We start from the raw sequence: 15,362 nt of genomic DNA, 5'->3' as shown, positions 1-15,362 counted from the left end.
TTCTAGGAAGTTTCTCAGAAAGCGTGTGAGTGAGGACAAATCATGCTGAAAAGATCTGTGTTGGTTTGTGAGGTCACTTGGTAATTCTAAAAGCAGTATGGGGTGTTACATTAGGCGCCTCAATAATTGTCTCTGGAATAACCTCTATTGTAGTTGTTGCATTTGCCTCAGAAAGATAGAGCACCTCTACCATCTCAGAAGTATGAGGAACCTATATTTTTGTCGGATATGGCACATCTACCTCTACCACCATTTGTACGTCATCCTAAACCAGTGGTTGAACATCAACTGGCTCATCTTCATCATATTCGTCCATCTAGAAGCAAATAAAACAATTTTTTTAACCTACCAATTTTTTCAAAAAATCTGAAATTATTAACTTTTTTTAATTTTTCAAAATATGGGGTAACGAAGCATACTTTTTCTAGGTTTTTCAAAAGATACGGTAAAAATGCATACCTTTTCCAGATTTTTTGAAATATTCGGTTGAACGTATGCAATTTTACTATATTTTTTGAAAAATATGAAAAACATGTATGCATTTTTATCGTATTTTCCAAAATATGTGATAAAAGGTATGCATTTTTACCGAATATTTTGAAAAATCCAATTGAATGTGTAAATTTTTAAAAATGCATTCTTACTGAATTTTTTCAAAGATGCGGTAAAAAATCATTAAAAATGCTGTAAAAATCATTAAAATGCGTTACTTGTCATCAATAGCAAATATCCGGTAATGTCTATGAAAAGTCCAAAAAATTACAAAACTTTTGTAAAAATTCGAATTTCTCCAATACTTTTTGTGAAATAAAATTTAATATTTTACATGACTAATAAGGTAAAAACATGGGGGTGTGGGGGTGTCAAATAAAATTTGGGGGTAGCAGGAAGAAACCTCAAAATCTCAAGATGAAGGTCCAACAATATTAAAGCCCATTACTTAAACTGAGACTTAAGACCCATCATCAATTGAATTTGTTCAATGAATGAGTTAGTTTTAAATGCGTTACAACATTACACTACTAGTTTTCAATCAATCCCAAGATGGCAACTCCACACCACTTCATGGCTTGATTGCCATATTAAATAACACATGATTTATCTATTTTCTCTGCAAATCTAAACCTTCATATCCATAGATGTTGATGTATTCAGTATAACCCCACACACAAAAACTAAATCTACATATACAACTATTTTATAGGTAGTAACAGATTAACACTTGATGTGTCCTGAAACAAACAGAAGATTTCATATGAATATGATATCATGATATTACAGTGACTTTTCAACTACTAAATGATAACATACTTCAATCACATTGTCATAACTTTTTTGTTATAAAACACACTAGCTCATTTGCATATTTACACACACTCTCAAATTGTGTTAACACATTCTAGAACTTGGGATTTTTTTAACTTCAACTTCAGCATGGAATTTGATAATGGTAAACAGCATCAAAGCGGAAAATTCCGAGAGCTGAAGTTGCTTGCATTTTTTGCTCTATGCCTTATTCTAATCTCTCCTGCTGGTAAATTACCTTTCATTTACATGCAAAACATAGGAAACTAATATAATTGCTCATGTCATATGGTCTTAACTTTGCTTTATTTTGTGCTTATAGAGGCCTTTGATCCATTGGATCCAACCGGGAATGTGACAATAAGATGGGATATCATGTCTTGGACATCAGATGGTTATATGGTAAGTCGCTTCAACGGTTATCTCGAGAGATTAGTCTCTGCAATGCTCTAGCTATCCTCGAACTAATCAAAATACTATGATGTGAAACTTTTGCAGGCAACTGTAACATTATTTAACTTTCAACTATACCGAAACATTATGAACCCTGGATGGACATTAGGATGGACATGGGCCAAGAAAGAAATCATATGGGCTATGATGGGAGCACAAGCTACAGAACAAGGAGACTGTGCAAAGTTCAAGATAAAGATTCCTCATAGCTGCAAAAGAAGTCCTCAAGTTGTTGATTTATTGCCTGGTGCTTCTTTCAATATGCAATACACAAACTGTTGCAAAGGTGGTGTGTTGACATCTTGGGGACAGGATCCTTCAGGTGCAGTCGCCGCATTTCAGATGGGTGTAGGACTCTCAGGAAGATCTAATAAGACAGTTAAACTGCCTACGGATTTTAAATTGCTTGGACCGGGACCAGGATATTCTTGTGGTCCTGCTAGGAGAGTCCCTTCAACTGTTATTCTTACCGATGATCGTAGAAGAAAAGCTCAAGCTTTGAGTATGTATACTAATTAATTCCCTTTACTAAACTTAAGTCTGCATATATAGTACTCCCTCCGTCCCAAAATAAGTGTCGCATTTGATAAAATTATTTGTCCCAAAATAAGTGTCGCTTTAAGTTTCCAATGCAATTTTAATTTTTATCTTACAATTATGTCCTCTAATTAATACTCTTAATTTATTATTCTCTCACTTTACATTTATTATCATTCAAATACACCAATAATAAACGGGGATAGTTTTGTAAAAACACTATTCTCTCTCTTTCATTTATCACATTTTCTTAATCTGTGTGAAATGACCAATTATGACATATATTATGGGACAGAGGGAGTATGTTGCAAATTGCGATCTTCGATATTATGGAGAATCATGGTAAAATGCGGCTTATGCAACCTCGGTCTCAACTGTATTGCAGTTGCGACATCAAAGATTGCGAGCGCGATGGATTGTCACTTCTGTTTAAAACATTGGTTAATGTTCTCATTTTTTTCCTATGCAGTGTCCTGGAATGTGACATGCACTTATTCACAATTTCTTGCCTACAAGAACCCAAGTTGTTGTGTTTCTTTATCAACTTTCTACAATGACCAAGTCACGGCCTGCCCTACCTGTGCTTGTGGTTGTCAAAACAATGCTACCTGCGTCACGTAAGCCGCTTTTCTACTTTCACATTATCATTAACGTTTTAAATTACAGTCGAGGTTGCATCACGATCCTTAATACCAACGAAAACACATTCAAATAATGATAATTTTGATTTGTTATCATTGAAATGCAGGAAAGAATCAAAGATCCTGAAAGAAGTTGATGGGAATAACAAGACTAGGAAGAGTGATATCACACCAAAACCATTGTTACAATGCACACGCCACCTTTGTCCTATTCGTGTTCATTGGCATATAAAAGACAACTACAAGGACTATTGGCGTGTGAAGATTGCAATCATCAACTTCAACTATAGACTGAATTATACACAATGGGGTCTTGTTGTGCAACACCCTAATCTCAACAATGTTACACAAGTTTATAGCTTTGAATACATGCCACTTCTTCCCTATGAAGCCATAAGTAAGTTCTCTGAATTTTTTTTCTAGTACATTAAAGTTTCATTGAAGAAAACTACGTTTGACTTTGTGCTTGTGCATGATTGAATTGTGTCTGCAGATGACACAGGAATGTTCTATGGTTTGAAATTCTACAATGATCTATTAATGGAAGCTGGGGCTAAAGGGAATGTACAATCTGAGGTACTTATGAAAAAGGACAAGAACACATTTACGCTTCAACAAGGATGGGCCTTTCCTAGAAGAGTATACTTCAATGGTGATGAATGTATGCTGCCACCACCTGATTCATACCCTTTCTTGCCAAATTCTGCTTATAGGCTGCCAATTATATCCATAACAGTCTATGTCATTTTTGCATCATTTTTCATGTATTTGTGATTCTTTTGTGATGTATAAGACAAGTTAGTATATGAAGCTTATGAGTGTTTGATTTGATTGGAAATATGCAACATGGAATTTTGATATTCTCTAATAGGAAAAAATAATCATATCCAAACAAGTAACTTAAAATAGTTATACAATACAAAAGATACAAAAATATGTTACATAAATGAAGGTAAAAAAAAACCAACCCTTAAAATAAATAAAAGGAATGAATTCTTGTGGCAACTATTCATCCATCTGCATTTCTTTTTATTGCATCAATGGCAGCTTCTTGTGCACTTTCCGCAATGGAGTTGACATTGATCGTCTTTAATAATTTGATGCAGATTGGAATTGTATATGGCGCGTTTACGTCTCTATAGAGAAAAACTCTCTATGATCAACTCAATAAGACTAACAAAGAAGCTAAAGTGGCTACGAGTGTAGTAAGTAAAGAGAAAACTAGTTTTGAAGATGCGTTCGGTGACCAAGGATAAGCATCTGGAGGAGGCATAACACAATTATCACCGTTGAAATAAATTCTTCGAGGAAAGGCCCATCCCTTATCGAATGTGAATGTTGATTTGTCCTTTCTGAATAAGATTTCTGATTGCACATTACCTAATGATCCAGCGGATGAGAGAAAATCGTTGTAGAATTTCACTCCCCAAAGCATACCAGTATCATCTGTAAAACCACATCGAAAAACAACATTAGAAATATGTTTTTCGTCCCTGTAACATAGTCTTTAAAGGCTTATGAGAGTATAGAACTTACTTAAGCCCTCATAGGGATTTAGGGACTTGTACTTAAAGCTGAAAAGCTGAGTAAGATTATCAAAATTGGGATGCTGCACCACAAGATTCCATTGTGAGTAGTTCATTCTGTAATTGAAATTTGTAATTGTGATCTTGATCCGCCAGTACTCTTTATAATTTAGCTTCACATGCCAATGCACTCGAATCGGACACATGTGACTTGTGCATTGGACTAGAGGTGTATTTAAAGGTTTTCCTGATGCTGATACAACTGACGATAAATGCGGAGAGTTTCGACTGTAACAAAAATTCAGAAAGAAAGAAAGAAAAAAATCATGAGTGGGGAAAATGATGACAAAATCCTCTATGAAACATTCTTTGAAGAACTAGTACAAGAGAAATCGAAATATAAATTGGAGACTTACTTTACACAACTGTCAGGTTGTGTTTTGTTTTGGCAGCCACAGGTGCAGGTTGGGCAGTCTACTATTGTGTCGTTGTAGAAGGATGAGAGCGAAACACAACAAGTTGGTGTCTTTTGAGCCAAGAACTGAGAATAAGTGCAGGTAACATTCCATGTCACTGCAATAGAATATACATGACATGTTAAAGAGAACCTCAAATTGGGTTTCCATACTCGTAAGTAACTCTTCTGAATAATGTACAAGGCATAAATAACTTACTCAAGGCTTGTGTGACTCTCCTCTTGTCACTGGTAATAAACTGAGTTGGTTTGACGATTTTTGCAGGACCGCAAGTATAACCAGGACCAGGAGCTCGGAGGGTGAAATTTCTTGGAAGCTTAACTGTTTTATTAGTTGTTCCGGCAGAACCGACACTGACCTGAAAAGAACTTACTGCATTGCTTGGATCCTGAGCCCATGAATTCAAGACACCACCTTTGCAACAATTTGCAATCTGTTGGTTGTAAGGTGTTCCTGGTAACAAATCAACTACGGTCGGATCCTTCTTACAACAATGCGGAATTCCTGCTTTGAATTTCGAACAATCTCCTTGTTCTGTTGTTTGGCTTCCCATCATGTTCCAAATTACTTCCTTTTTAGCCCATGTCCACCCTAATGTCCATCCCGGATCTTGAATATGGCGATATTGTTGAAAGTTGTACATCGTAACAACAGCCTATGAATCACAAGCAATATGTTCAGAATAATAGGCATGTATATATTAGCCAAAATGTTCAGAAACAAAAACAAACAATATTTCATTTTCACGTCATATGTCATACAATGTCACGCCCAAAATTAGACATCTGAAGCATGACCTGAGTAACCCGACAACAGGTAAACCAACAAATTTCAGATAGACTTTGATACCATCTTAAAATTTAGGTTAAAGCTAATTCATCCTCACAAACCCAGCTTGTAAGACCATATCAAATCCAAAGTGGAACTTCATAACAGTAATTAACAGGTAAACTCAATCAGTATTTTACATAATTCTTAAACATTCCATAAAAGCATCCAAATCACAAATCATATAACATAGTGTTGAATATTTTTCCTTATACTTTACCACAAATTAAGAAAGTTCTAAACACTTACAACATAACCATCAGCAGTCCAACTAATGATATCCCATTTGAGTGTAATATTCCCATTTGGATCTAACGGATCATAAGCTTCTGCAAATCAACAAAAACACTTCCAAATCATCACTAAAATCCAAACCAATCTTTCAACAAAAAACATTACTCTATACACTAACTACATAGTTTCTCAACTGAATCAAACAATATTGAAGTAAATTTAACCTACATAATGTAAAATGAGAACTAGAAAGAAAAAAAAACCTGTGGAAGTGAAAGTTGAGCAAGAGAATAGCATAAACAGTAAAGCTACAAATCCAGCACGAGATCCAACGGTAGATAACCAGAATGAGTCCATTTGTTGGTGCAGATTTTGTGATTGAAAGAGACAAGTAAGCTCAAGTTGAAGTTGAAGTTCAAGATCTGCACCAGAATGGAAAAGAGAGAGAGTGTTGGTTTTGTGATGAAGTTACTATAATCATCAAGTTGAATGTAATAACTGTTTTTATCATGTGTGATTTGGAAAGTGTTTGGGGGTATTATGGGAAAATGAATGAGACCGACAGAGGAGAAGCTGTGAATGATAAAAGACAAACAGGTGAGTGTGTGTGGGTCCTGCTGGCTTATTGTTGAATTGAAAAATATCTCTTTCATATATCTGTCGGTGCTCAATTTTTATTCATTTTTTGAAGGAAATAAATGCTTTTTGTTCTTGCAATTTTAAATTTTTATGTTTGGTTTCATAAAGAAATTGTATTTTTAATAACAGTTGTATGTCTTGAATTATTTAATTCTGTTTGAATTGAATTGACAAGTGACAAGGGTTTATTGCATTATTGGTTAACATGAATGGGACATCAAATAATGTTTTGATAAATAAATAAATAAAATAATTGTGTTTTTATTTTAATCATTGGAGTTGTTAGTGAGTCATTTATTATAATTATTTTTCAGTGCCTGCATTTCTTTTAAAGAGTAAGTTAAATATTATTTTAAATTGCAAAATAAGTCTAAAGAAAAAAAACAAATCTAAATAAATAGAAAATAAAATAAAAAAAATTAAGAGGATATCTCATTACACTCCTTGATATTCTTATCTATTTGGCGAAATTTCAATTATGCTCCCTGCTTACTTCCGTAGATACACATTCGGGAGTATCTTTTTTTAACAAAAATTGGTTTTTTCCGTAGGTACATCTACAGAAACATTAAAAAACATAATGAACGTTTGGGAAATTCAAATTAATTCAGTTCAGTGAATCTTCCGTAGATGTATCTACGGAACGTGTTAAAAACAAAATGTTATGTAGATGTACATACGAAACTTTATGTTATATTTTCAAATCAACTACATTTCACTCCTAAACTCCAATATTTTTAACAAAAATGGAACATCAAAGTAGTGCAATTTAAAGGCAATGGAATACAGTACACCAAAAAAACACCTCTTATAAATCATTCAAATAGTGTCAAATACATAATCAAAATAAATTACATAAATGTAATCAAAATGCGGACATCAATAAAATCATAGACATCACTACTATGTGTGTCAGACAACATCTTCCTCCACTCCTTTGTCGTTGGCTCCGCCTTTGCGTCCACCACGTCGTCTGTTGGCTACTCTGCCTCTATCGTCAAGTGCTCCACCTGTCCTGACACGATTTTGACGGTACAAAAATGCGCCATATGCCACCCTAATGATACTATCCAGTATACGCTTGTGATCAGACCCCTCAGGGAAGAAACCATCGGTAATGCTTGCTCGCGCCATCGTCAGTATGGTCCAACTGAGACTGATGAGTCTGCAAAATCTCCTTATGGGTTAGTCTGGGTGGTGATCTCGCTGCCGTGGGGATCATGTCTGGGTGTGACATCGTGAAGTACCAAGTGATGTACTCGTCGATGCAGCTTTAGTCTCTCTCTAATCTGGCCGCTTGAGTCTCATCAAGAACCATGTGATGCTCAAAGTATGCAAAGACCTCATCTATCTGTCAACGGGTAATAACGATAGCAGCAGAAACATAAGGGTGGCGAGGTATCGTCTGTAGTCGAACTGCCGCATGACGCGCTCCGAAAGATAATGAACAGTGATGGTCGAACTTGTTAAGATTGTAAGAGGGGTTTTTAAAATTTTTTTGTCCTCTTAGCATAATAATCCCAATGAACGGATCTTGATTAAATCATTAATCACAAACTAAACACCAATAAGGATTCAAGATTTACCTCTTAAAGCGTGGTGCTAACCATTCTTGCTCTGAGAAAATTGGCAATTACTTTTTGTTATGGAAAATAGCTCCTCTATTTATATAGAGCTTCTAAAACCGTAATGCTCTTATTTTTTGCTTTTCCAAAATAAGTCTAATCTTATTTAATTAAACTATTTAGTTAAATAAATATTATTTCAATTTAATTAAACTCTTTTAATTAAATAAAATATTAATTAAATCAAATTATATTTAATTTAATCAAGTGTCAATTCTCATTTGACTAAATCATATTTAATAAAATAAATTGTTTGTGTTAATATATTAAATCATTTAAATACTATAAACACATAATTAAATTATATTATATTTAATTTATTCACCCATTCCACTATATGCGTGTGACCCTGTAGGTTTTCGTAACGTTGGCAATAATATTTAATCACCTATTTAACATTATAAATAGTGAGCGATATCTAGCAACACATCACTGCTACTCAAGTGACGAGAATGTCGTGTGATCTGACATAACCTTTCTGTGATAATGATTATGTGTATAATTACCCTTTTCCCTTTTATATATATATATATATATATATATATATATATATATATATATATATATATATATATATATATATATAAAGGCATAGAATGTGTCACCCTTGTATAGTCCAATATTTTATTCCTTGATCCCCGAGAATACTTGATAACAACATATAAGCCCAATATCTGATATCGACTTATTTCAGCACGGCCATGCATTTTACAGTCATACTCTATCAAGGGGCCCATAGATATTACTCTCGTATATGTAGGAGGGGGAAATCCTATTTAGGTCACTCTTGTTCCTCAGCATGATTTGTAAAGTACCCATCAACCATATTTATGACCATCCTATTGCGGACAATGTTTGATTGCCAATAAAATACTTGACTCCACATCTAGGATCCATAGTGGTTTTAGGTCGAAGGGTGGTATACACCACTATCACTATGAGAATAACTTGTGACACTTACATAACAAATTATGTAGTATTTTCATGGTAGGTCAATCCACTATAAATATTACTCCTAATATTTATACCTATGTGAAGACTTGATATCTCATATCCATGACCCGTGAGATACGGTCGTCAGTCTACTCACATAATAGTCTTTGTGCATTACTATTGTCCTAGTTGATAGTAAGGCTTGACTACGGATACTTTAAGAATAACGTCCTTATGTTTAATGAGGTCTCACGATTAAGTTCACACTTAATAGGTCATTAATAAACTAACTATTTTAAGGACTTTATTATATCATATACAAATAACATAATAAATACAATTCCTACTAAGTATATACATTCACAAACAATATATATCAAGGTCATGATACAAAAGCATATTAAGTCAATATTGATTGGCTATTAGGGCTTACTCCAACAATCTCCCACTAGCATATTAACATTGTTGATCTAAAGTTGATACCTCAGACGGTTCCAGAATGATCTAACATTGCAGATCTAAAGCGATACCTCAGACGGTTCCAGAACGATCTAACATTGCAGATCTAAAGCGATACCTCAGACGGTTCCAGAACGATCTAGCATCACAGATCTAAAGCGATACCTCAGACGGTTCCAGAACGATCTAACGTTGCAGATCTAAAGCGATACCTCAGAAGGTTCCAAAACGATCTAATATGGCAGATCTAAAGCGATACCTCAGACGGTTCAAGAACGATCTAGCATCACAGATCTAAAGCGATACCTCAGACGGTTCCAGAACGATCTAACGTTGCAGATCTAAAGCGATACCTCAGACGGTTCCACAATGATCAACTTTCAAAATCTAAAGCGGAAAAATTTTGGACAAGTTCCGTAACGATTATCTTCCAAGACTTAAAGCGGTAACCTTGGACGGTTCCGAAACAGTCAACACAAAGGCTTTCAAATCCTTCATCAAGATATAATCAATGGATTCATTCTGATGAACAAACCTCAACCCATTTACCAGGAGGCATCTGAAAGCCCATCTCAGGTAATGTTCCAATCTGCCAACAACATTTCGCAGACGACATTCAAATGCAACTTCCAACATCTCTTCTGATCAAGGTAAGTGCAAATTTTCAGGGCATCTAAATATTCAATCATCTTCTACCTTCAGATTTCAGACAATCTCTTCAGGTTTAAGAAGATTGAATAGGGGCAACTGTTATACCCCAAAATTTGCCCACATATTTTTCAAGAAAACTCCAATCTGAAAATTAAGAGTCTCATATAATCATGGATTTTTATTTCAACAAATATCCTGACATATGAAATACTTAGTTTTTAGAATTTTTCTTATACAGTAATTTGGCTTGCAGTTGAATTTATTCTTACGCAAACACCAAATACTGTTTATTACTTCACACATGCTATTTATTTATTTACAGATAAATAGTACTGACACAATTGGTACAGAGTTAAATCTTTTTGCAGGCGCAGAATCAGGAAACTCAGACTGTACTGGTAACAAGTAGATTATTATTATCTTTTGTTTCCCGCTAGTTTTTGTACTATATTCCAATATTTGCAAAAATCTTTTCAAATCTCTTTTTCAAAAATCAAATCTCTCTTTTTTCCAACACTATCATACACTTTCTTTCAAATCTTACTTCCACTCAAATTTTCCTTTTGTACGGAATCACATCATTCCCCAACGTCTCTTTCCTTCTTTCCATTCTATAAATACCTCTCATTTTCTTCCATAAAATCTCACATCAAATTCCAACTCATCTTTCAAATTCCTATCTCATATCTATTTTCTCTTCTTCCCTGACAAGAATGGCAAAGTGGATAGAGACACTGTTTCTTACAGTCATCACCATTGCTACGGTGATCATGACTTTCTTCTGCCTGCATAGTCCTGAAGAGTGTGGACCTGCAATGGTTGCACTCCCAATCATCTACATGTTATTATTCATAGCATGGGTTATCAATCGTCATTCTTAAAATTTGCCGTATTTCTTATTTCTTAAATGTACCGTTTATTCGTCGTACTGTTCAATATAGTATGTGATATTTGTACTGTCAGTATTAAATGTTGTACTATTTGTCATAATATTGCTTAATTACTAAGATAATATTTTGTGTGTTTTCTGCCAGTCAAATATTCCTATTTCTGTGCATTAAATGATTTTCAGGGTTATTATCGGTAATTTTGCCCGCATACCGTAAATATTAGTTATTTATTATGTCTATGTTTTTTTTAACAAGTCATGTAAATAAACTTTCATTTTTCACATAAAACAAAAACAACAAAAAAGAAAATTAACTTTGACTGTTGATTTTTCACTCTAACTGCTACGTCAATACCTGGACAGTCAGTTGACAGCCAAACTGCTGGCAGTACAATTCTCAGTGTTTTGTACCATCAATCAAATCAATCTTTCACAATTCAAAATTCCAAGATTTTTGTTCTAGAAGTCCTCTGAATATCACGCGATTAGCAGAGACTCAACACTGCACAAAAATCAGGTACGCTTAACTGTCTCCTACACAAACAGTCCCTAATCAGGGTTTTTCTTGTTTTTACAGGAGCAACAAGTTTTTGAGAGCTCAAATGGATTTCATACACATCCATATATCTCAAATTACCATCATACAAATTTTCAAACTTCAATTCACTCAGACGCACCGTCAGCAGCTCAAACAGTCAACAGACGACCCGTTTGACCAAAAAGTCAACAGACAGTCAAAAATGAAATTTTTTGTCAAAATCCATATTTTGTCAAAGGATTCATCATTTGATCATTGGATGATCATAATTCATCAAGGAAAGATCAAAAATCAACAAAACCCTAAGATTCAAAATTAGGGTTTTTGCCTGAAAAGTCAACTCAACTTTGACTGATCATAACTCTCTCATCCTTCATCCAAAAAATTCAAACCAAAGCTTGTTTTGAAGGAAATTCAATTATCTTTCAAATGCCATTGATCCCATGGTCATTGGATTCACCATTTGAAAAATATGATCAAAGACATTACAGGTCATTTTCAAAGTCAACAAAAAGACACTTTTTTCAAAAGGACACACAAGGAGCTTCAAAAATCATTTTGACATGAGACCAAAGACATTGGTTAGAGGACTCTTTGAGGTTTCTAAAAAGTGCAAGATCTCCTTCATATGACAAAAATTGAAGGATTTACACCTTGTTGAAGTTGGCTAAATTTTGGGAAAATGCATGAAATCAACATTGCTCAAAAATGTATTTTTTCCAAATGGGGCCAGGTTTTCAGCATTCAAACATCATTTCCATGATGATATGGGCCTCCCACGACCAAGACTAAGCCCACATCATTTTTTATCCATTTTTGGCATAATTTTATCTTATTTTAAGATTAAAATTAAAAAAAGAAAATGAAATGGATAAAGAATAGCTTGTATTCCAAGCATGACTCATTCAACTCTGTCCCAAAGCAAAGTACAGCAGAGGAGAAGAAGAAAATCAAGCCATGGTGGCTTAAAGGCAAAGCTACCAATGTTGAAAAAGTCAAGATTCCAAAAAAACTCATCAATGCTTTTGGCTTAGTTTCTAAGCACTCTAATGCTTATAAATAGGCTATAGCACTTCAGTAATAAGACGACACGAATCAGAAACAAAGCCTTGCTCATATACACTTGTAATCACTTGAAAAAAATTCAAAGAAAATTCAAATTCGAGTTTTTAATTTCAGTCCATTTCAATACAAACTAAGCATTCAAACATCATCTCTGAGCTTCACTGAAACTATTCCAATCAATTGCAAGTCCTAAACATCACTGAATCGAGCTATACAGGTCTCGATTCATCCAAACTAAAACTGACTTGTGTCTCATAACCCAAGCATATCTAACACGATGTAGACATATATTTGAACTTGGTGTGGTGTGTAGATCATTTCTGGAGCTTTAATTAAGTTTTAGATGCTTACACACGAAGATACCATTTTAGGGTTCTTAAGCTAAAATTTGGGATCCTCTGATTTAGGCAAAATTAGAAGAAACCAATGACATATTTGAACTCAGGGGACGATTTTAAGCTTAACCATGGTCTCCTAAGTAATTTATATTGCTTGTATGAAATTTTGACATGTGCAGGTCTTGTAGCTACGGACGAAAACCGTCACTAAAGGCTTTACCTACAGTTGCAGAGCCTATAGCAACGGAGAGAGGAAGAAGATGAAGGCGTGGCAGGCTCTGGTTGGCCAAAATGCGCGCGCCAGCTTTTATTCAAATTCTTGGATCCTGTGTTGCGCTGTCCATGCTTTTGTCATGCTCCTCAAAATCTGAGCCCTCTGATTCACTTCCAGTCAGATCCAACGTGCCAGATCTCTCACCACACCATACTCCTTCATTGATTTCCACACAGGATCAGTATCCTTTTTATTTTCTATTTTATTTTCTATTTTATTTTAATTTCTTTGTTAAATTAATTTAAAATAGTTTTAAAAATCCAAAAAATACACAAAAAATATTTTTAGACTTCTAAAATAATATATTATTTTCTGAAATAAAAATATTTTATTTTTCTTCAAAATTTCAATATTTTGCATAATTAATTAGTATATATTTATATATTTGCTTTTTAATTATTCTAACCAATCAAAAAAATCATAAAAAATTGTTCTTCATGTTAAATATTGTTTATATATTATAAGCTAATTTTGTACATATTTTGAATAATTTTCTTTTTAAGTTTTAATTATTTATATAATTATTTGCATAATTATGTTTTAATTAACTTAAATCAATTTCCAATCAATTTCAAAAATTCCAAAAAAATTAGTTTTGTTTTAAAATTAATTGACAAATATTTTGTACATATTTTAAACTTAATTTCTAGGTTTAAATCAATTTTCATCTTTTTCTTCATTTTAATTTAATTAATCATGCATTAATTATAATTAAAATAAATCATAAAAAATCCAAAAACATGCCTTTTATTTTTCTTGCAATTTAAAATTCCTAGATAAATGTATAGGATGTCAAATTCATGTAAATAGGCTAGTTTACATTTCCTGCATAATCGATGTAATAGCGTAGATTTACTTTCCGCACTTTACATTTCCGCATTTTACTTTCCAGCATACATATAAACTGCGTGTATGTCAAAGATAAAATTGAACCGTTAGATCACTAACTTCAAAGATAAATATCTGAATCCAATCACAATCACACTTGCACCTCTTCAGGTAATCCTTTTCATTCTTTCAAAATCAAAGTCAAATTCTACTATTTTGAGTACAAAATCGAACCTTGCTTTTATATCCGGTGAAAGGATAGATTTTTAAAGGAAACAGGATAAAGACCTTACAACTCAGGGTAGACCTCCTAGTTTGCTTGCTCAAATCAAAACAAACAAAATTCTCATACACTGTTGATTTTTCAAAACTTTCAAAAAAAGACAATACTTTGTATACATCCAAACACGGGTTATTACAAAGTTAACGTTCTTTTCAAAACATCTTTCGAAAGATAAACAAGCATTTTGTATACATCCACACACGGATCATTACAAAATTCAAATTACAAAGGTATTTGAAACCACATATGAGCAATTTCAGAGCAATTGAAAAGTCATCGAAAAACAAGTGAGCTAAGCAAACTTAAGAGCCCATGGATAACCATGGATACAAAGGGTGCTAACACCTTCCCTTTGTATAACCTACCCCCTTACCCAGAATTTCTTAAAGGTCTTTTTTCTGTTTCTTTTATAAACCTTTCCTTAATTGGATAAAATAAAAGGTCGGTGGCGACTCTGTGAATTTTCAAAAATGCGAAAGCATTAAGCGACAAAAAAGAGTCAGTTCACGTATCTCTACAGATCAGAGGTATGGCCCGGTATAAAAAAAAATCGGAGGTCCACACTCACAAAATATATGTTTGTTATCATCAAAACTAGATTCTGAACATAGATTCTCAATCTTGTTCTAACAATCTCCCCTCTTTTTGATGATGACAAATGTAACACTCTATTTTTATGAGATTTTATTTAATTAAGATTATTTGATAATTGGTATTGTTTGTGTGTTTATTTAATTATTATTTGAGTGATAATTATTTAATTTGAGTAGTAATATGTTATTTAGCTAATTAAATGGTAGAATTTTATTAGAAATTAGTTAAATGGGCTTAGTTGAGTGA

The 15,362-nt window shown here is 33.6% G+C and overlaps 2 protein-coding genes across 2 annotated transcripts; one reads left to right on the top strand and one right to left on the bottom strand.

The window, feature by feature from the left end:
- The first annotated feature begins 1,386 nt into the window (after window positions 1–1,386).
- On the top strand, window positions 1,387–3,716 carry LOC131635362 (COBRA-like protein 4). Its single transcript, XM_058905976.1, has 6 exons — window positions 1,387–1,534; window positions 1,628–1,707; window positions 1,804–2,260; window positions 2,765–2,912; window positions 3,044–3,333; window positions 3,430–3,716. Exons 1-6 carry the CDS (start codon window positions 1,435–1,437, stop codon window positions 3,708–3,710), a joined length of 1,356 nt encoding a protein of 451 aa, XP_058761959.1. The 5' UTR covers window positions 1,387–1,434; the 3' UTR covers window positions 3,711–3,716.
- A 60-nt stretch (window positions 3,717–3,776) lies between these two features.
- LOC131635363 (protein COBRA-like) lies at window positions 3,777–6,550 on the bottom strand. Its single transcript, XM_058905977.1, has 6 exons — window positions 6,264–6,550; window positions 6,016–6,095; window positions 5,137–5,593; window positions 4,879–5,035; window positions 4,473–4,750; window positions 3,777–4,382 (listed from the first exon to the last, which is right to left on the bottom strand). Exons 1-6 carry the CDS (start codon window positions 6,355–6,357, stop codon window positions 4,096–4,098), a joined length of 1,353 nt encoding a protein of 450 aa, XP_058761960.1. The 5' UTR covers window positions 6,358–6,550; the 3' UTR covers window positions 3,777–4,095.
- Window positions 6,551–15,362: the final 8,812 nt, after the last annotated feature.

The sequence above is a fragment of the Vicia villosa genome, unplaced genomic scaffold, assembly GCF_029867415.1.
Source record: "Vicia villosa cultivar HV-30 ecotype Madison, WI unplaced genomic scaffold, Vvil1.0 ctg.001470F_1_1_1, whole genome shotgun sequence".
In the NCBI taxonomy this organism is placed as follows: domain Eukaryota; kingdom Viridiplantae; phylum Streptophyta; class Magnoliopsida; order Fabales; family Fabaceae; genus Vicia; species Vicia villosa.
Note: the sequence above shows the minus strand (reverse complement) of the source record. Positions and strands in the feature narration are given on the sequence as shown.